The sequence below is a fragment of the Salvelinus namaycush genome, chromosome 16 (assembly GCF_016432855.1).
Source record: "Salvelinus namaycush isolate Seneca chromosome 16, SaNama_1.0, whole genome shotgun sequence".
Lineage (NCBI taxonomy): Eukaryota > Metazoa > Chordata > Actinopteri > Salmoniformes > Salmonidae > Salvelinus > Salvelinus namaycush.
In genome coordinates, this window is record NC_052322.1 from 17,721,931 (window position 1) to 17,744,418 (window position 22,488).

At 46.2% G+C, this 22,488-nt stretch overlaps 1 protein-coding gene across 1 annotated transcript in view; it reads left to right on the forward strand.

Annotated features, from left to right (window-relative positions):
• Positions 1-22,488, forward strand: part of LOC120061095 (membrane-associated guanylate kinase, WW and PDZ domain-containing protein 3-like) — a 184,142-nt gene that overhangs the window by 151,809 nt on the left and 9,845 nt on the right. Inside the window, exons 5-13 of the mRNA XM_039010633.1 lie at positions 3,776-3,953; positions 6,545-6,624; positions 7,645-7,702; positions 9,714-9,817; positions 17,270-17,467; positions 18,881-19,155; positions 19,364-19,522; positions 19,828-19,993; positions 22,283-22,314. Of these exons, the coding sequence (XP_038866561.1) occupies positions 3,776-3,953; positions 6,545-6,624; positions 7,645-7,702; positions 9,714-9,817; positions 17,270-17,467; positions 18,881-19,155; positions 19,364-19,522; positions 19,828-19,993; positions 22,283-22,314 (1,250 nt within the window). The remainder of the gene's footprint in view (positions 1-3,775; positions 3,954-6,544; positions 6,625-7,644; positions 7,703-9,713; positions 9,818-17,269; positions 17,468-18,880; positions 19,156-19,363; positions 19,523-19,827; positions 19,994-22,282; positions 22,315-22,488) is intronic.

Genomic DNA, 22,488 nt, shown 5'->3' on the forward strand with positions numbered 1-22,488 from the left:
CTGTTCCATCACTCCCTTTTCTCTATCCTTGGAGCAGCATCTGCCTGTGTCCCATTTGCCCTCCAGGCTCCCCCGGTAGTGTCTCTCCTCTGGGCTTGGAGTACTTCCAGCTGGCTCTTGCTCCTCTCTGCTCCCACAGCACAGCTGTCCCCTGTTTGGTTTGGAACACCCTGCCTAGCTTCTGACCATAGCCCTGTGTCCTCTTTCTGGCTCACCCTGGCCCCGTCTGAAGGGCACTCCCCCACTCCAAATCTGAATGGTGCCAATGAGAGAGAGGACAATGTAGCCCTCCCGTCTGTTAGACGGTCAGTCTGTTTGGTGCCATGGGCCCCTTAGGGTCCTGCCTGCAGCTGGGCACCTAGGCCGTCCTCTCTCTGCCTGATTTTAAATGTCTCAGTTGTGATCAGGCATATTAGAGGGGCCTTGGGCAGGCCCTGAGGGCAGGAAGGCTAAACACAGTTCTGAGTACAGTTAAGTCGCTGAGGCATGGGCTCTTATTCATAAAGTGTCTCAGTGTAGATGTTGCTGATCTAGGATCAGGTTCCCGCTGTCCAAATAATCTTATTCATTACTATCTAAAAGACAAACTTATCCTATATCAGCGCTTCTACTCTGAGACTGTTTCTGAATGCATACAAATAATAATTAAATATATGCCATTTAAGCTGACACTTTTTCCAAAGCAATTTAGTCTTGCGTGCATACGTTTTTGGTATGGCTGGCCCTAGAAGGAATCGAACCCACGACCTTGGCGTTCAAGGGCCAAGGGACAAGCGACTGAAGCACAGGTCTAAGAACAGTTAGACAGGCCAGGCACTCCACAGAAAGAAAGCCACATGAGTGTGGCGTGCTGGACTGAGCTATTCCAATGCACACCATCTCTATGGCCTTGGGCACACACAACAATGGGTCAATGCGTGGGATGAAGAGAACACTTAGTGTCTTTCCACTGTGGCTTATTTTCTTCATGAAGAGACACAGCTCTACCTTTACCCATGTAGTGCATCATACCCACGTCACCGATCTATCCCTGGTGCTTCAGCATCTTGATTGAATGGATGCTTTTCACAATGGCTTTGTTTTCCCATCGAAGTAGCAGGGAGAAGGATGTACAGTTGGAAGTTTACATACACCTTAGCCAAATACATTTAAAGTCAGTTTTTCACAATTCCTGACATTTAATCCAAGTAAAAATTCCCTGTCTTAGGTCAGTTAGGATCACCACTTTATTTTAAGAATGTGAAATGTCAGAATAATAGTAGAGAGAATGGTTATTTCAGCTTGTATTTCTTTCATCACATTCCCAGTGAGTCAGAAGTTTACATACACTCAATTAGTATTTGGTAGCAATGCCTTTAAATTGTTTAACTTTGGTCAAACGTTTTGGGTAACCTTCCACAAGCTTCCCAAAATAAGTTGGGTGAATTTTGTCCCATTCCTCCTGACAGAGCTCGTGTAACTGAGTCAGGTTTGTAGGCCTCCATGCTCGCACACGCTTTTTCAGTTCTGCCCACAAATTTTCAATAGGATTGAGGTCAGGGCTTTGTGATGGCCACTACAATACCTTGACTTTCTTGTCCTTAAGCCATTTTGCCACAACTTTGGAAGTATGCTTGGGGTCATTGTCCATTTGGAAGACCCATTTGCGACCAAGCTTTAACTTCCTGACTGATGTCTTGAGATGTTGCTTCAATATATCCACATAATTGTCCTTCCTCATGTTGCCATCTATTTTGTGAAGTGCACCAGTCCCTCCTGCAGCAAAGCACCCCCACAACATGATGCTGCCACCCCTGTGCTTCACGGTTGGGATGATGTTCTTTCGGCTTGCAAGCTCCCCCTTTTTCCTCCAAACATAACGATGGTCAAACAGTTCTATTTTTGTTTCATCAGACCAGAGGACATTTCTCTAAAAAGTACGATCTTTGTCCCCATATGCAGTTGCAAATCGTAGTCTGACTTTTTATGGCAGTTTTGGAGCCGTGGCTTCTTCTTTGTGTTGATATAGGACTGGTATAGGACTGGTTTTACTGTGGATATAGATACTTTTGTACCTGTTTCCTCCAGCATCTTCACAAGGTCCTTTGCTGTTATTCTGCGATTGATTTGCACTTTTCGCACGAAAGTACATTCATCTCTAGGAGACAGAACATGTCTCTTTCCTGAGCGGTATGACAGCTGCGTGGTCCCATGGTGTTTATACTTTCGTACTATTGTTTGTACAGATGAACGTGGTACCTACAGGCGTTTGGAAATTGTTCCCAAGAATGAACCAGACTTATGGAGGTCTACAAAAAAAAAATTCAGAGGTCTTGGCTGATTTATTTTGATTCTCCCATGATGTCAAGCAAGGAGGCACTGAGTTTGAAGGTAGGCCTTAAAATACATCCACAGGTACACCTCCAATTGACTCAAATGATGTCAATTAGCCTGTCAGAAGCTTCTAAAGTCATGACATCTTTTTCTGGAATTTTCCAAGCTGTTTAAAGGCACAGTCAACTTAATGTATGTAAACTTCTGACCCGCTGGAATTGTGATACAGTGAAATATAAGTGAAATAATCTGTCTGTAAACAATTGTTGGAAAAATGACTTGTGTCATGCACGAAGTAGATGTCCTAACCGACTTGGCAAAACTATAGCGTGTTCACAAGAAACTTGTGGAGTGGTTGAAAAACGAGTTTTAATGACTCCAAACTAAGTGTACGTAAACTTCTGACTTCAACTGTAGATGTAGGTAATTCAGTCATTTAGCCAAAGGGTGCGAAGACGTGTTGTACAAGCATCAAACAATACTATTCCGTCTTGAAGCTTGTAGACGGAGTAGTTAAGGCTGTTTCGATTAAGGCTTGAACTGTTCAATGACTGACGTTGTTCATACATCGAGACGACATACTCATCACCGCATGGTCTGCACGCACCAGGAAGGTTCTTATTCCTCACGTCTCTGCAGGAGGGTGGTAGATAACACGTGCGTTTTATTGTTGCCGTTACAAAGGATGCCTCCAGCATGAAGAGATCCTTCTCTTTATATGTAAATATAAAGAGCACTGTACTACTGGCAGTAGCTCCTTGCATTCATCTTTTTATGTGTCGTTTTCTGCCTCCATTCAGATCAGGAAAAACAGGTCTGAGCACTGAATACATTAACGAGTTAGGTCAGAGGCATGCAAATATAAACCTGCAGATAAGAGCACACACACACACACACACACACACACACACACACACACACTGAAACACACACACAGGGCTGGGCTGTGTGATGCTAATAGGGTCTGGGCGCTGAGCTCTGTGCTGGGTAGGGCTGAAGCGTAGTTTAGGTCAGCTCTACCCATTGCTGCCCGCAAGCCGCTCGCACTCCAGAACATCACTGCTGACATGCAAATCCTGTGGCACACTTGCTGCGCTTCCGTCTCGCTCGCTCTTTCTCTCTCGCTCGCCCACCTTTTCTCTGCCTCTCTCTCTTCCTCTCTCTTTCTCTCTCTACCCTCTCTTTCTCTCTCTACCCTCTCCCTGTCCTCTCTCTCCCTGTCCTCTCTCTCCCTCCCCTCCCTCTCCCCTCCCTGTCCTCTCTCTCCCTCCCCTCTGTGCTGTGTCTAACAGTCTAGAGCCCACAGTCTGTCTGTCCAGGGCAGCAGCACGGCAGTAGCAGGAGCAAGGAGAAATGCAGGGAGCTCACAGGGCTCCCCATGCTGCCTCCACACGCTCACCACCCTTCTCTCTCCCATTTTCCCTCCCCCTGTCCCTCTCTCCCTCCGTGGCCACCCACGCAGAGCACAAGGACACGGCTGGGCAGGAGTGGAGGAAGACGGTACCCAGCTATAACCAGTCCAGTAGTGGGGCCATGGACTTCAGGACTTGGAACACCTTACCACACGACGAGAGCCAGGAGCCCCTGCCCAAGACCTGGGAGATGGCCTACACAGAGACGGGCATGGTCTACTTCATAGAGTAAGTGCTGGTCTTCTGGTTCTCGACTCCAGTACAGTGCCAGGGTGGTGTTGGTGATGCTAGTAGTAGAGAGAGGTAGTTGTGAAAGAGAGATGGTGATTTGTTTGTACAGAGAATAGTTTCGGTGTTACACTTGTAGATCCGGAGTCCTACTTGTTTTTCTGCTGCTCACAGTACAGCGATTTGAAAGTGAACAATAGTATTATTGTAATTATGGCATAGGATTTGTGAAATGATTCATTATATTAACCTATCTTGTGTTTAGAATACAGGTGTATTTTTTTCCTGTGTTTGATATAGTGGTGCTGGGCTTGGGCTGAAAGCGTTGGCCCTCTCCCCCTCCCTTCGTTGTTTACCAGTCTGTTCTGTTTGTGTGGCTCACACAGCATACAGAAGTCAGAGCCAGGTGCTGTAGCCGGCCTAAAATCAATAGCTCATTCTCTCTGAGCAAGAGAAACAGGAGAAACAATTGGACAAATGGAACGCTCCCAAAGGCCTGCTCTCTCTTCTCCCTGCCTTCTGCAAGATGTCTGCATCTGCTCTCTGCTCTCCCTCTCTCTCTTCCCCTCTCTCTTCCTCCTTCCCTCCTGCAATTTGTCCCTCTGAGGGCCTGTCTGCTCTGCTCTGACTACCTCTCTCCCTCCATCTCTCCTTCCATCCCTTCACTCGCCTTCCTCTCCCTCAGATGACCTGTCTCCCTCTTTTCTGTGCTGGCTACCTCTCCGTCCATCCCTCCCTCCATTTCTCCCTCAAAGGCTCCCTTAAAGAGCCACTTGATTCCAAAATAACGACATACAGTTGAAGTCGGAAGTTTACATACACTTATGTTGGAGTCATTAAAACTAGTTTTTCAACCACTCCACAAATGTCTTGTTAACAAACTATAGTTTTGGCAAGTTGGTTAGGACATCTAATTTGTGCATGACACAAGTCATTTTTCCAACAATTGTTGACAGACAGATTATTACACTTATAATTCACTGTATAACAATTCCAGTAGGTCAGAAGTTTACATACAATAAGTTGACTGTGCCTTTAAACAGCTTGGAAAATTCCAGAAAATGTCATGGCTTTAGAAGCTTCTGATAGGCTAATTGACATAATTTGAGTCAGTTGTAGGTGTACCTGTGCATGTATTTCAAGGCCTACCTTCAAACTCAGTGCCTCTTTGCTTGACATCATGGGAGAATCTAAATAAATCAGCCAAGACCTCAGAAAACAAATTGTAGACCTCCACAAGTCTGGTTCATCATTGGGAGCAATTTCCAAACGCCTGACGGTACCACATTCATCTGTACAAACAATAGGACGCAAGTATAAACACCATGGGACCACGCAGCTGTCATACCGCTCAGGAAGCAGATGCGTTCTGTCTCCTAGAGATGAACGTACTTTGGTGCGAAAAGTGCAAATCAATCCCAGAACAACAGCAAAGGACCTTGTGAAGATGCTGGAGGAAACAGGTACAAAAGTATCTACATCCACAGTAAAACGAGTCCTATATCGTCATAACCTGAAAGGCCGCTCAGCAAGGAAGAAGCCACTGCTCCAAAACCGCCATAAAAAAGCCAGACTGCGGTTTGCAACTGCACATGGGGACAAAGATCGTACTTTTTGTCCTCTGGTCTGATGAAACAAAAATAGAACTGTTTGGCCATAATGACCATCGTTATGTTTAGAGGAAAAAGGGGGAGGCTTGTATGCCAAAGAACACCATCCCAATCGTGAAGCACGGGGGTGGCAGCATCATGTTGTGGGGGTGCTTTGCTGCAGGAGGGACTGGTGCACTTCACAAAATAGATGGCATCATGAGGATGGAAAATGATGTGGATATATTGCAGCAACATCTCAAGACATCAGTCAGCAAGTTAAAGCTTGGTCGCAAATGGATCTTCCAAATGGACAATGATCCCAAGCACACTTCCAAAGTTGTCGCAAAATGGCTTAAGCACAACAAAGTCAAGGTATTGTAGTGGCCATCACAAAGCCCTGACCTCAATCCTATAGAACATTTGTGGGCAGAACTGAAAAAGCGTGTTCGAGCAAGGAGGCCTACAAACCTGACTCAGTTACACCAGCTCTGTCAGGAGGAATGGGCCAAAATTCACCCAACTTATTGTGGGAAGCTTGTGGAAGGCTATCCAAAATGTTTGACCCAAGTTAAACAATGTAAAGGCAATGCTACCAAATACTAATTGAGTGTATGTCAACTTCTGACCCACTGGGAATGTGATGAAAGAAATAAAAGATGAAATAAATCATTCTCTCTACTATTATTTTGACATTTCACATTCTTAAAATAAAGTGGTGATCCTAACTGACCTAAGACAGGGAATTTTTACGAGGATTAAATGTCAGGAATAGTGGAAAAACTGAGTTTAAATGTATTTGGTTAAGATGTATGTAAACTTCCGACTTCAACTGTCGGTTTATGATTTTGAAGGGGCCTTTAGTTTGATTTGTTTGTTTGGGGTTTGGCAGAATGATGAGGGAGCACTAGGGTACAGTGGTTTGGTGAACACCTATGCTTCACCTAGTTGTTGTGACGCTTTTTGCTCAGCGTGTAACGTCGTGCCTCTCTGTCTCCACAGTCACAACACCAAGACCACTACCTGGCTGGACCCCAGGCTGGCCAAGAAGGCCAAGCCACCGGAGAAGTGTGAGGATGGAGGTGAGAATCACACACTTGTTCTTCTCCTTTTGATGACTTAAAATATATTTCCTTTCAAAATGCTATTTTCCCTAACCCCTTAACCTAACCCTAATTATAACCGTAATTGTAACCCTAAACCTAACCTCTGAGTTTAAAATCCCCTTTATCCTCATGAGGACATGGGAAATGTCCGCACGAGGGAGAATTTTCCTTGTTTTATTATCCTTATAGGGGACATTTCAAGTCCCCACGAGGATAGAGGAACAAGACCACACACACACACTGGTTCTCACATACAGATGGTGTAGGAGCAATACACTTTCTTACACACGCATCTTGCAGCAAGGTTGCACTCATACACTCTCCCTACACACACACACACACACACACACACACACACACACACACACACACACGCACACATTACTGTCCATAATCTGAATGCAGCCCATTAGACAGAACTATGAGTGGGGATCCTGTATGCCGCTGCAGGCTTGTGACATGTAGACAAGACAGACAGTACTGTAAACAGCTAAACATGGCCCTGCGGGCCCCAGCGATGCGGTGACACACTACATTACCCAGCCTGCCCCCTGTCCCCTAATGGCTTGTGGGAGACCTGTGGAGAGCTCATCAGCACTGTATCTCCAAAAAGGCAATTCCACAGTCCCCTCTTGCGTGAAGAACTCTTTCCCCCTGCATGTGTTCGTCACAGGACAGCACACACTCCAGATTCCACTCACACACCGCTGGGAGAAGACAAGCCATTATTTTACAGGATTGCCATAACTCCACATTTCCTTACTTCCTATCTCGCTCTCTCACGCTCTCTCCCCCTCCCAAACACCCGGTGACAAATAAGGCAGCCCTCTCAGTAGTTTGTAGTTGGTGTGTATAAACTCTGGATCCTTAGTTCCTTGCAGTGAGTTGTCATTCAGAACCGCGTGCCTCATTGTGTGTGTAGACTGTGTCTCCGTTGTTCCAGAAGCTGTAGCAGCACACTGATTTGCATCTTCCTCTTCTGTCTCTTGCCTGCAGAGCTTCCGTATGGCTGGGAGAAGATTGAAGATCCACAGTATGGAACCTACTACGTTGAGTGAGTATACCTCCCATGATTTCTGGGTGCAGTGTATCTCTATGTAATGTTGTGGTTATACAGGAGTTGTGACATGGTTCCCTTTTATTTATTTAGCTGTTATTCAGTCCAGATTGCACAGATGGGCTTTGGTAAATATTGTATTTTGTATTTAAGGCAGCAAGCTACTCTTCCTGGGGTCCAGCAAAATGTAGGCAGTTTATACCATTTTAAAAACATAACTAAAGATTCACAGATTTCACAACACACTGTGCCCTCAGGCCAGTACTCCACCACTACCACATATCTACAATACAAAATCCAAGTGTAAATGTGTGTATAGTGCGTATGTTATCGTTGTTTCATAGTGCATACTGTACAATAGACTTTTAGAAGAAGTGCCATTTGATAATAACGCGTTTGTTTCATGAGCTGGGATTTATATACACCAGGTTGAAGTCCTTAAGAGATGCTGGACAGGCAGACCTGAACTTGTAAGGCTGTCAGTCAGTGTGGTTTTCAAATGTAGCCTGTACTAACGATTAAGTTTGACAAGACGGTCTAAGGACAACTGGCCTTCCCATTGTGCTTCACAGGGTTGCGACTGCCTGGTACAGGGGGCACATGGGAGTGGTGACAGGCATGACCTCACCCTGTTCAGAAACACACACAGGCACTCAGAGTTCACCCAGCATAGCCTCCCATAGAGAGAGAGAGAGAGAGAGAGCATTAACATAATCTGTTTGTGCTAAGGGATCACCGGGACAACCTTTTTTTTTTTTTTTTTTTCCCTCCCTGTCTTTTTGTTTTGAATGAATACAGTAGAACAGAATGGCTCATTATTTCCTAACTAAAGTACAGAACAAGAGCCGTGGTAATCAAAGAAGCGGACTGAGTACACTCAGTCACAGAGGAGTGCTTCTCTTCCCTGATTGGATATGGAGGATAGCTCTCAGCGTGACTCATGCCCAACGAGAGCACAAACAATACTTTTCTTAGAAACGCGCACACGTACACATAGTGACACACATTGACACGCATGAACACACACAACCAAACACATACAGGCACGCACACAAATAGGCACACGCATACACTGGCAATTGGCACACATATACACACACTGTATCTCACACACGCAGCATGCGTCTGATTTATGGAGCAGAGCGGGAGTGGCATCCGTTTTGTGCATGTTATAAAAGCAAGTCACGACTGGCTCAGAGCTACAACTGTTAAAGCGCATTATGCAGATGAGATGCGTTCCTTGCTTTACATGCAACCTGGGGGGGGGGGCTCCTCTGAATAGTAGATGTTTAAACACAAAGTGCTGACCTGGGAATCTGGTATCGAAACGCTAGAGCACTACAGCTAGCAGGCAACAGCAGGCACACAGGCTGCTTTCCTGATCCTAGGTCAGTCCGACGTGGCCATTGTGAGCAGAGGTATGGACCGTGGTCAGATTATAAGGTTATCCCACTGATCTTAGGTCAGCTGAATGTGTCGAGTGGGTAAGCAGTAAAATGGTGTGTCAACAGGAACACTGTGGCGTCGTTTGTTTTGGTTTGTGGTTTACAGATGATAATCTGTACAGTACCAGTGTGTGTGCTTGCCAAGTGGAGGTTTGCATGACTGGATAGTGATCAGGGATTTGAATACACTGCGTACTGTGAGTGTAGTGGGGAACAGACAGAAACCTGTTTGGCGTTTTTGTCACGACACAGGCATAGAAGAAAACGTATCAAGAAAGATGTTTGTATTGTTACCCAATGAAAAGATGCTGCCAAGTGAAGAGACCGATAACTGGTGTCACATCTCTATAAGGAGAAGGACAACAACGATAAGAAAGCTGTGAAAACACGAAAGCCTCACTTTCCTTTAGTCGGTGTCACTTTCCGTCCGATTTTTCAACAAGAGTGTATTGGTCCTTTCTCGAGGCTGTCTGAGTGTTTTCTATATTTACAGTAGCTCTCTGTGTATATGAACTGTATATTGAGCTCTTCAGTTAGTGTTCTGTTTTGTCTCTGTACTGCAGCCATATCAACCAGAAGACCCAGTTTGAGAACCCAGTCTTGGAAGCCAAGAGGAAACTGAGCCTGGACACCCCCTCTGGCCAGCAGGGGGCTACCACACCCTCAGGTAACACTTCTCTACCAGCCCTGGGTCACCATAGACTGCTCATTGTCATGGTCACTAACTGGTATACCACTTATTATGAAGCAGTGTATTTCATGAATTGGTTATTTAATTGGGCATGCGTTCTGTATGCTAGTGTAGATATTGGGACAGGGCATAAACCCAGAATGTCTTACTCAAGGTTATCTGAAGTGAATGATTGTTCCTAATCAGATCTCAACAGCTTAGAGACCATATCAGTGTACCATATACACTACATGGCGAGAGGGGGGGTGAGAAAGAGGGGAGGGGGGGAGAGAGAGAACTTGCGTGCTGACTGCTGAGTGATGTTATTGAGCCATCTTGGACTACAGGCTTGTGTTTGGGTAATTGGGATTTCCGAGGTTTTCAGCAAGTCTTATGTTCAAATAAGGATATTGATCACCCAGCCATTGACGTTTCTCTGCTGAGCCGACTGTGTTGCCCACAGATTTGAACATATGTCAGACAAGGAAGTGACGACAGTCCGACCACAGAGGCTGACTCACAATATGACTCATAAGAAGACACAGACGCCAACAACACTGTCTCTTTCTGAACCAGCTATCCCAGTGTTTAGCCTGGAGGGGCCTGGTTGTCACAGACACATGGACCTACAGGACAGTAGCAGGCTGCTAATGCTGTCCTGGAACAGACCACAATAACCCCTATGAAAAAACCTGAACACCCACTGATCAAAATCAAATCAAATGTTATTTGTCACATGCGCCGAATACAACAGGTATAGTAAATGCTTACTTACAAGCCCTTAACCAACAATGCAGTTTTAAGAGAGTAGAGTTTTACAAAATCAACTAAAATAAATATATATATAATATGAACTCTGTGAAGCATTTATTTATTTGGGATGAGTTGGACCGCAGAGTCCTCAGAGAGAGAAGGAAAATCAGCCAACAAGTGCTTCTTCAAGACTGTTGGAAAAGCATTCCTCTTGAAGCTGGTTGAGAGAATGCCAAGAGTGTGCAAAGCTGTCATCAAGGCAAAGGGTGGCTACTTTGAAGAATCTCAAATATAACATATATTTTGATTTGTTTAAAACTGTTTTGGTTACTACATGATTCCATATGTGTTATTTAATAGTTTTGATGCCTTCACTATTATTCTACAATGTAGAAAATAGAAAAAATAAAGAAAAACCCTTGAATGAGTAGGTGTGTCCAACCTTTTGACTAGTACTGTATATAATAATAGTAGTAATAATAAAAAATATATATACTGTATATACATTTAAAAAATAACAATCATGAGGCTATATACAGGAAGTCAATGTGCAGGGGTACAGGTTAGTCAAGTTAATGTACATGTAGGTAGGGGTAACGTGACTATGCATAGATAATAAACAGCGAGTAGCAGCAGTGTAAAAACAAAAGGGGGGGTCAATGTAAATAGTCCAGGTGGTTGATTAATGGTTCAGCAGTCTTATGGCTTGGGGGTAGAAGCTGTTAAGAAGCCTTTTGGACCTAGACTTGGCGCCCCAGTACAGCTAGTCGTGCGGTAGAAAAGAGAACAGTCTATGACTTGGGTGACTGGAGTCTTTTACAATTTTTTGGGGCCTTCCTCTGACACTGCCTAGTATATAGGTCCTGGATGGCAAGAAGCTTGGCCCCAGTGATTTACTGGGCCAGACGCACTACCCTCTGTAGTGCCTTTACGGTCAGATGCCAAGCTGTTGCCATACCAGGTGGAGATACAACCGGTCAAGATGCTCTCGATGGTGCAGCTGTATAACTTTTTGAGGATCTGGGGACCCATGCAATATCTTTTCAGTCTCCTGAGGGGGAAAAGGTGTTGTCATGCCCTCTTCATGACTTTCTTGGTGTGTTTGGACCATGATAGTTTGTTGGTGATGTGAACACCAAGGAACTGTAAACTCTCGACCCGCTCCACTACAGTCCCGTCGATGTGAATGGGGGCATGTTCGGCCCTCCTTTTCCTGTAGTCCACGATCATGTCCTTTGTTTTGCTCACGTTGAGGGAGAGGTTGTTGTCCTGGCACCACACTGCCAGGTCTCTGACCTCCTCCCTATAGGCTGTCTCATCATTGTCAGTGATCAGGCCTACCACCGTAGTGTCATCAGCAAACTTAATGATGGTGTTGGAGTTGTGCCTGGCTGTGCAGTCATGAGTGAATAGGGAGTACAGGAGGGGACTAAGCACGCACCCCTTAGGGGCCCCCGTGCTGAAGATAAGCGTGACAGATGTGTTGTTGTCTACCCTTACCACCTGGGGGCGGCCCCTCAGGAAGTCTAGGATCCAGTTGCAGAGGAAGGTGTTTAGTCCCAGGGTCCTTAGCTTAGTGATGCGCTTTGTGGGCACTATGGTGTTGAACGCTGAGCTGTAGTCAATCAACAGCATTCTCACATAGGTGTTCCTTTTGTCCAGGTGGGAAAAGGCAGTGTGGAGTGCGATTGAGATTGCGTCATCTGTGGATCTGTTGGGGTGGTATGCAAATTGGAGTGGGTCTAGGGTTTCCGAGATGATGGTGTTGATGTGAGCCATGACTAGCCTTTCAAAGCACTTCATGGCTACCGACGTGAGTGCTACGGGGCGATAGTCATTTAGGCAGGTTTCCTTCGCTTTCTTGGGCACAGGGACTATGGTGGTCTGCATGAAATATATAGGTATTCGACTCTGGCAGGGAGAGGTTGAAAATGTCAGTGAATGCACTTGCCAGTTGATCCGTGCGTGCTCAGAGTACACGTCCTGGTAATCTGTCAATGTTGACCTGTTTAAAGGTCTTGCTCACATCGGCTACGGAGAGCTTGATCACACAGTCATCCGGAACACCTGGTGCTCTCATGCATGCTTCAGTGTTGCTTGCCTTGTAGTGAGCATGAAAGGCATTTAGCCCGTTTTGTAGGCTCGCATCTGGATGAGCATTTCCTTGTTTGCTTATTGACTGAAACAGCTCGATGAGTGTGGTCTAAGTGCAAGCGTCGGTTTGTGGTGGTAAATTGACGGCTACAAAAAACATAGATGATCCAGGTCGATAGTGTGGTCTACAGCTTATCATGAGGTAGTCTACCTCGAGCAATACCTTGAGACTAACTTAATATTAGACATTGACAAATAGACACGCACCCCCACCGCTCGTCTTACCGGATGTAGCTGTTCTGTCCTGCCAATGGAAAACCCAGCTAACTGTATATTAGCCGTGGAAGGCTGTGTGCTCCTCAGGCTTTGTTGCTTTGCTCTGAGCATCATCGTCATCTTTCCTGATGGGGGAGGTCCTTGGCGGGTGTTGGTAAACTGTGGTAAACAATCAGGGTTTGATTGAACAGAGACCCTGGTTTTAGTACCAGATCAACTCAGACCCTTTAGAATAGAAGAAACACTGCTCTACTTGCATAGCATATTAGGGCACAACTACTCCCAGGATGCGTCCCAAATGGCCCCCTATTCCCTTTATGGTACACTAATTTTCACCAGGACCGATATGGCTCTCGTCAAAAGTAGTGCGCTATAAAGGGAATAGGATACCATTTGAGACACAGCTCCAGTCCATTTTCTGTCCAGCTAAAATATGATTTTTTCCATGGTATTTTTTTCTGGACGGTTCTTTTGGCTGATCCTCTAGTTTTCTCCAGGGTGATTCTCTGCACTGCTCTGACAGAGCTCTCTACTCTGCTCCCTGCTCCCCACACGCTCCCCGGGGTTGTTAATGAGTATTAATGGCTAATGGTGGTCTGTCTCCCAGCGGAGCGGAGAGTGGGCCGGAGGGGCGTGCTGCCACGTGGAGGGTTTTGAACGTTGTTTTGACAAGGTTCCCCAGTCTGACCTCCCTCTCGGAGAAAGAGGTAGCTGTCTGTCTCCACAGTGCTGAAGCTGTAGGGGACCGTCATTACCCTTCATTGACAATCCTCTCTGTATGGCATTTCATAGAATCACAGCAAGCGGCCTTGCCTGCCTGCCTGAGAAATAGGCCATCCCTTTGTGTTACCTTGACATAATCAGGGCTATGTAAACATGTCTATGTAGCACCCCCTTAACTCCTCCACACACACACATCCTCACACACAAACAGCTCAGTGACACTGCTGGTGTGCGAGAATGTCATGTTAATCACACTCAGCATAATCTGTTTTCTCAGAGCGCTGAAAATCCAATTATGCAAATCAAAATCCCATGACACATTGACGGGTAGAGGACATGGCGGGTAGTGGAGGAGGGGAGGGGTGTATGTCTTTACCCCTCCTAATGAGATTGATACCCCCACCTCTCCTCGATCCATCCATCCGCCAGTGGGTGTAGCAACATTAGAGGGGGACACAGCCCATAACTCTCCCAATGGAAACCAAGGTCAGGGGTTATAAATGACTGAGGCCATGGCTGATTATCCTCTGTATCTATCCACTGTATCTCTATCACTTTCAGTCCATCTATTTATCTCCCTCGCTCTCTCTCTTTCTCTCCCTTTCTCTCTCTCCCTCCTATCTCTCTCCATCCCCCTGTCGCTCTGTCTCAGTCACATGGCGAGAGCTGAAATTTGTCGTGACGGAGGTTAGCTCTCTTTCTGTTTGCCTCCATGTTATGGTGGTTCCTCAGATGGATTTCCCCCTGCAGTGTACACACAGTTTGTCTCCTGGACTTTTTTTCCCATGCACCTTCCTACAGGCATAACATAGCCTGCAAAGTTGGTCTGCCCTTTGCTGTTATAACAGGCTCCACTCTTCTGGGATGGTTTTCCACAAGATGTTGGAACATTGCTGCGGGGACTTGCTTCCATTCAGCCACGAGCATTAGAGAGGTCGGGCACTTGGTGTGGATGTTGGGCGATAAGGCCCGGCTTGCGGTCGGCGTTCCAATTTATCCCAAAGGTGTTCGATGGGGTTGAGGTCAGGGCTCTGTTCAGGCCAGTCAAGTTCTTCCACACCGATCTCGAAACAACCATTTCTGTGTGGACCTCGCTTTGTGCACGGGGGCATGGTCATGCTGATACAGGAAAGGGTCTTCTCTAAACTGTTGCCACAAAGTTGAAAGCACAGCATTGTCTAGAATGTCATTGTATGCTGTAGAATTAAGATTTCCCTTCACTGGAACTAAGGGTCTAGCCCAAACAATGAAAAACCGCCCCAGACAATTATTCCTCCTCCACTAAACTTTACAGTTGGCACTATGCATTGGGGCAGGTAGCGTTCTCCTGGCATGCGCCAAACCCAGATTCGTCCGTCGGACTGCCAGATGGTGAAGCGTGATTCATCACTCCAGAGAATGCGTTTCCACTGCTCCAGAGTCCAATGTTAGTGAGCTTTACACCACTCCAGCCAACGCTTGGCATTGTGCATGGTGATCTTAGGGTTGTGTGTAGCTGCTCGGCCATGGAAACCCATTTCATGAAGCTCCAGACGAACAGTTATTGTGCTGACGTTGCTTCCAGTGACAGTTTGGAACTCGGTAGTGAGTGTTGCAACCGAGGACGAACGATTTTTACTGGCTACGTGCTTCAGCACTCGCCGGTCCCGTTCTGTGATCTTGTGTGGCCTACCACTTTGCGGCTGAGCCATTGTTGCTCCTAGATGTTTCCACTTCACAGGAACAGCCCTTACAGTTGACTGAGGCAGCTCTAGCAGGGCAGAAATCTGACGAACTGACTTTCCTGTGACAGTGCCACGTTGACAGTGCCACGTTGAAAGTCAATGAGCTCTTCAGTAAGGTCATTCTACTGCCAATGTTTGTCTATGGAGATTGCATGGCGGTTTGCTCAATTTTATACACCTGTCAGCAACGTGTGTGGCTTTAATAGCCCAATCCACTAATTTGAAGCGGTGTCCCCATACTTTTGTATATATAGTGTAGATTGTAGGTTCTATCAATTTAATTGTTTGCACCATTTGTAATCCCCCTTTTTATATACATTTCTTGTAAAAATGTCTCTCTACTTTTCTTCCCCCTCCCCTACCATCCCTACCCTGATCGGAGTAAACTAACGTACAACAATACTTCTACAGCTACTTACAGCTATTTACTTGTAGTTAAATAATTATACAAATATTCCTAATTTTCTCTTCAAGTGGTGGATTTTCACACACAGCAGCTAATCCACCACTCATTCTGATTTGAACTCCGACCCACCGATATCCACAGATTAACCCATCTTTCTCAGTATGCCATTTCCTCTTGTAGAACATCCCTCCATTTTACTATGATGTCTTACGAGGATCCTGAACCTTCCTATTTGTGACATTTTTATCGACATTGCACTAAAGTAAATACTTTACCTAAGAGCATAATGATATTTCCCATAGACTGATCATGGTTTATTCAGATCCCCCTAACAATAGAGTTTGCAGGTCCATCTGAACCCTGATATTATGACATAACAACCATTCCTGGACCTGACTCCAAAAGAGGATGGACAGTACCAGAAAATGTGTTCTATTGATTTATTCTTTCCTCGTGGCAGAATCTGCTGACTGTTCAATGCCCCGTATATTGAGCCTTCTTTCTGTAGCAAGTATTTTATATAATAGCTTAAATTGAAATTAATGGATTTATGTGTCAATAGTTGTTTTATGTCAGTTCATAGACCCGATGCCAAGGTAGTGGAACATCAAAAACCTGTTCCCAACTGACTTGAATTTTATTTGGGTATTGCTGTCAAACCTTTTTCGATTCATACTAATCTATTTAAGCCATTTATGATTTTTTTTAATGGGTGGCTGACAAAACTAATTATAAAATATATTTTTAAAGTAATTGTCTCTTCTAATTTTGTGGCAGAGCCATGATGAGTTAGTTATAATTTTGTATTTGATTATACACCTCCATACACTGTTGATATGTGATTTGAGTGTTGGTCGAATTAGTGACCATCTGAGTGATGTGCAGCTGTCAGATGTCTTGTCACCGTGGCGATAGCCTACACTGTGACGATGCAGGGGACAGATGGCTAACAGCCTGTGAGCACGCATCTGTGTCTGTCTGCCACACACACACACACACACACCCACACACACACACACACACACACACACACACACACATACAGTTGTCCCACGCGGATATATTAGAGTACAATAAGCGTAGCGGCATAGATGTGTCACTGTCATCTGTCATCGTGGATTAGCGCTAGCAGCTAGCCTAGCGTGGTTTCTCTGTCAGATCAATGCAGCTGAACAACACTGACAGGCCTTGTGATGATAATGCCACAAACAAACAAGGAATTAATAGTCACTAATTTGTCAAGTAAAATACTTCAATCGGTCAATAAGATTTGAGAGCAATTAGCTGAATTAGTCATAATAATTATCGTTAAATTGCTGATATAGTACTTCCTCCTACAATTTGCATCTCTCATTCTCTCTCTCTGTGCTTTTCTTGTATTGAGTAATCTTTCTCTCTTAAGTGTTTTTTCTCTTTCTCCTTCCCTCATTCTCTCTATTCCACTCTCTCTCTCTCTCTCCTTCTCTCCATCAGATGAGCCTGTTGTGGGTGTGAGGGGTTTTGTGCGGGACCCAGCCCATCTCCAGGGCTCCATCCTGAGGACAGCTCTGAGGAAAAGCCCCCAGGGGTTTGGCTTCACCATCATCGGGGGCGACCGCCATGATGAGTTCCTCCAGGTGAAGAACGTGCTCCGAGACGGCCCTGCCGCGTACGATAACAAGATGGCCTCCGGTGAGTGTAGGAATGTGCGTGTGAACACGAACAGACTCTTACACACACACACCAGCAAGGTTAATCTTCATGGACTGTACAGGGTCCACACCCTGCCTCTTGACAGTAAAACTCCACGTCAGTAACAGTACATGTTATGGCGAACGCCCTGATTTGAAGAGGAGCCATATATTTCAGATTTCATAGGTCCCTTGGCTGTGCTTCTTTGCATACCTATGGCTATTACGAGCATGCTTATCTAGAAGTGTGGTCATGTATCTTGGATCAGGTTGTGACATACAGTATATAGTCCATGCTGTCTTCAACAACCATTACTAGTGATATACACCTGCAATAGCTCATTGAATGCTTTAGGAGAATATTCATTCTATAGACCGTGACATCAGATGTGTGGTAGTTATAATGAGTTGTTTATTGTCTGCGGTAACGCGTTGGAGCGCTGTACGCCGTATTGTGTCACAACCATCACAATGCTATTGCCCAGTGTTCTAAATGTACAACTGCAAGGGAACAAATGTTTCCATATGTCGTTCCCCCTCGCTGTCCTCTAAGTGATTAGATGACAAAATGTACATTTTGATTCCTTAATAATACAGCAATGAGATGCTCTCCAATCCACGTCCATTTCTCTGTCGCTGAACCACGCATGCTAAGTGTACCGCTGGCAGTAATTGATGCCAGAGTGGTGTCATTTTAATGAGCATGGAGAGTAATTTGATCTGGACATTGGGTCTCTGAAGCGATCCCATCTCATTTCTGAGTTAATAGTTAACTCGGGTTCCGTAACTCTGACTCATACTCGAACCTTTCAGGGTGCGTGCATGTGTGTGCGCGCGCGAAGTATGGGCTTAGTTACCCGTGTTTGCCCTGACAGTGATTGGCTGTTGTTCCGTCTCGGTTTGTTCAGCTCATTTATATAACACGGTGAAATGTTAGATGTGTTTGTTAGCAACAGCTATTGATTGTGTTGGGTGGATCCTTCAGGGGAGTCCCTGCTAGCCAGCAGTGATGAGAGTTTCCCGCATTTGTTTTGGTTGGAGATGACAACACCTACTCTTCATTGATCTGTCTGGGACCAGCTGAGCTAATAAACCCAGGCTAGAATGACGGAGGATGAGGGGAACGATATAGAGTTATGCTGTACCGTACTTCCATGTTCGTTCATCAACCCCAGAGCAGCTGTGGAGCGGACTCCAAGGAAACGTGTTTCAGCTCTTGACCAGAATATGCTTTGGAATGGGCACTTTGTTCAAAGTGATCCAAACTGACTTGTGGTTTAATTGACTCTATTCTCTGGACCTTGTTACTATGTCACGACTAAACCATAGCACACTCCCATTCTAGGAATGTACCCATCAGTACCCAATGCTGATACATCTTCCCTCCTATTTCTCTCTCCTTCCGCTCTACCAGGCGACGTGATCGTGGATATCAATGGCCTCTGTGTCCTGGGGAAAACCCATGCTGATGTGGTTCAGTTGTTTCAGTCTATCCCAGTCAACCAGTACGTGGACATGGTGCTGTGTCGGGGCTACCCCCTGCCTGAGGACACCGGTGGGAGTGACGATGCCTTGGGGGATGTAGCCACCGCTCTGCCCCTGGCCCCCGAGGCCACCCCGTCACCTTCCACTTCCAACACCAAGGACATCCACTACGTCACCGGCCCAGACGGCACCCTTCCTAGACAGGTACAGTCAGAAGAAGATGGGCCACCCTGCTGATCCCGGTTCCTCTCTAGGATTCTTCCTTCTTGGGAATTTTTCCTTGCCACTGTGCTTCTGTTTTTGATTGCTGTTAGGGGTCTAGGCTGGGTTTCTCTTAAAGCACTTTGTGACAACTGCTGATAAAAAAAAAAAAAAAGGCTTTATAAATAGATTTGGGTTGATTGATTGACAGACCGCCGCCACTGCAGTACCAACCATGACCAACGGGGGGCGCCACTATCCTGAGGGTCCAGACCCCACACTGCTGCAGCCGGAGCTGGTTGGCGTGCCCCTGGTGAAGGGGCCGGGAGGGTTCGGCTTTGCCATCGCAGACTGCCCCCTGGGCCAGAAGGTACCATTTATATCTGGGTGATGAGTTGTTGGTTTTGTTTTATGTCTGGAAAAATGAATTCCGGCAACACTTTACTATAGCTGCCCTTATGTGTTTTTATAATATTATAATATTATATATTATATTAGATTATAATACGGATTGTTATAATAATGCCTTATGTAGCAGTAGCTGTTGCAGAGACTTTATAAAAGTCCATTAAGAGTTACCGAATGTACTTTTTCCCAGAGGATAAGAAATGTAATCTAATGTAAAATATCTTAACCGACTCTAATCCAATCGAACCTATTGGAATGTCATTTCAGGTGAAGATGATCCTGGATGCCCAGTGGTGCCGTGGCCTGCTGAAAGGGGATGTTATCAAGGAGATCAACCGTCAGAACGTCCAGACACTGAGCCACGCCCAGGTGGTGGACATCCTCAAAGACCTGCCGGTGGGCAGCGAGGTCAACGTCCTGGTACTCAGGGGAGGTGAGAGAGCGGGGATGGTAGGAGGAGATACATAGGAGGTGGTAGGATAGGAGGTGGTGCATGCCTTCATCACAGTCAACATACTGGGATTCAGAGGAGCTGCGAGACTAAACTGTACACTGCCACATTGGTGATGTCATGACTTTAGTGTGACAGGGTCATGCGGCTGTGAATATGTACTGTAGTAATAGAAGTTCCTCGAGGAAGTCAATTAGATGGCCGTTCAGCTCCTCAGCAGCCCTCCGAGGCCAGAGCCAGCCACCGTTTAATAAAGCAATTTCATGCTCGTCTATCCCTATCTATGTCCCATTTGCACCTCTGCATACAAGCAGGCAGGCTCAGAGAGCAGTAATAGTGGAGCTCTGAATATGATACCTTGACCAGAAAGGTGAGGAGGAGGAGATGCTAGTGGGAGTTAGATTCAAGCCTCTCTAGTGTTTGGCTAGATAGTTAGATAAGCATTCAGTGGCAGACAGCCTAACAGAGGCAGTCTGACATTTTGGACGAAGGACAGTGATATTGGCCCTGCTCACCACTTCAAAGAGGATGCTGTCACTGAATAAACTGAAGAGCTCTTTCCGTTTGCCTGCACTACAATAGCCAAGATGCTGTACGTTGTGTTAACCCACAGAAATATGCTCCAATACTCTGAAGAATGCTAAGGAGTCGAGATGCAGCATGTTCACCTGGGGACGTTTTGCTTCAGTGCTCTGAAGGGTCCTAAGGACTCAAGATGCAGTATTTTCAGCCAGAGATTTTGTTTGTTGTGAGGAGGCCTGGGGGAGGGAGCAGAATCAGGTTGTGCTGTTGACTGCTCCAGGGAAGGATGAGGGGAGACTGATGGAGGGGCTAGCAGGAGACCACAGCCTGGTCCGGTAGGAGACCGACCACAACCTGGCCCGGCAGGAGACCGACCACAGCCTGGCCCGGCAGGAGACCGACCACAGCCTGGCCCGGCAGGAGACCGACCACAGCCTGGCCCGGCAGGAGACCGACCACAGCCTGGCCCGGCAGGAGACCGACCACAGCCTGGCCCGGCAGGAGACCGACCACAGCCAGGCCCGGCAGGAGACAGACCACAGCCCGGCCCGGCAGGAGACCGACCACAGCCCGGCCCGGCAGGAGTCCGACCACAGCCCGGCCCGGCAGGAGTCCGACCACAGCCCGGCCCGGCAGGAGTCCGACCACAGCCCAATGAAAGGTGGTGACTAGCTGTGTGTCATACAGCTGGATATACACCCCTGGGTCATCCCTTCATGGTCACTGTGCTTCTCTTAATGAGGGTGAACTGCTGAGCCCTTATCTGAATAGACTGTCTGACTTGTGGTGGCAGGTGTGGACAATACATTACAAGGTTAACCCACGGCGAGGCACAATGTCATATCTCTTCTCTCATCCCTCTTCCCTCGGTCTGTTTCTCTGTCGAGATCAGAGATCCTTCCTATGCTGATGCTTGAATATAGTGCCACCAGCTGGTTAAGTTGAACCATGATCTTCCTGGCTTTAGTATCAGAGAGGAGAGCAGCAGGGAGAGAGGACGTATGGGGCAATGGGGCTACGATCATGGTCACTAATCATTCTGAAGAGCAGGGGTTCCCAAACTTTTTCACTCAGGCCCCCCCTTCCAGCATTGGTGCTCACGCGCACCACGTCTATTTTTATGGCCACAAACACTATAGATGACACAATCTGTTCACACCCCTACTTGTTGGAGGAGAGAACATTTCAAGTTTATTTCCTGAAATTCTATACATTTTGCCATGTCTAATGTGTATTCGTGTGATATTTGAGTGACTGGAACAAAAAACCTAGCTAAAAAATGTCAGCTGACATGGGCTAGTTGATCTGGACATTTCTGACAAGTTAGAAATAGCTCTCGAATGTATACAATGATGGAAAATAGGAATACTGAGGATGCACTACCCAATTTCGAAAATTGCACCTTGTGCTATTACAACTTTCAAGAGTAAGTTGAAAGCCGGACTGACCCCTGCGCCGTTCGGCCCTGCCGACCCATCTTGCCCCCCTTAGAGGGCGTGCCCCACAGTTTGGGAACCACTGCGCTAAAGCAGTGTATGATGAAAGAGAATGTAGAGTCTACAGCAGAGCAGGATTAATAGAGTGGCGAAGTAGAGATGTATAATAATCTATCAGACATCCAGCACATTAACCCAGTCATCCCCCTAAGGCACTGGAATCTGTCCTCCATAATACATTGGTATTATACTGTATTGAGTCATCTTTCTGTCTAATAACGTTGTTTTTCTCTCTCTCTCTCTCTCTCCCCAGGTCAGACATCTCCTGTGAAGTCTCTAAAACCTGTAAGTTCAAATAAATGCTTTTAATTACCCTTCTCCTCTCTTCCAGAGACTCTCCCCATGGCCTCTACAGGGGATTCTAATCAGAGATGTGTGTCCCAAATGGAGCCCTATTCCCTATATAGTGTGCTACTTTGACCAGGGTCCATATGGCTCTGGTCAAAGTAGTGCACCATG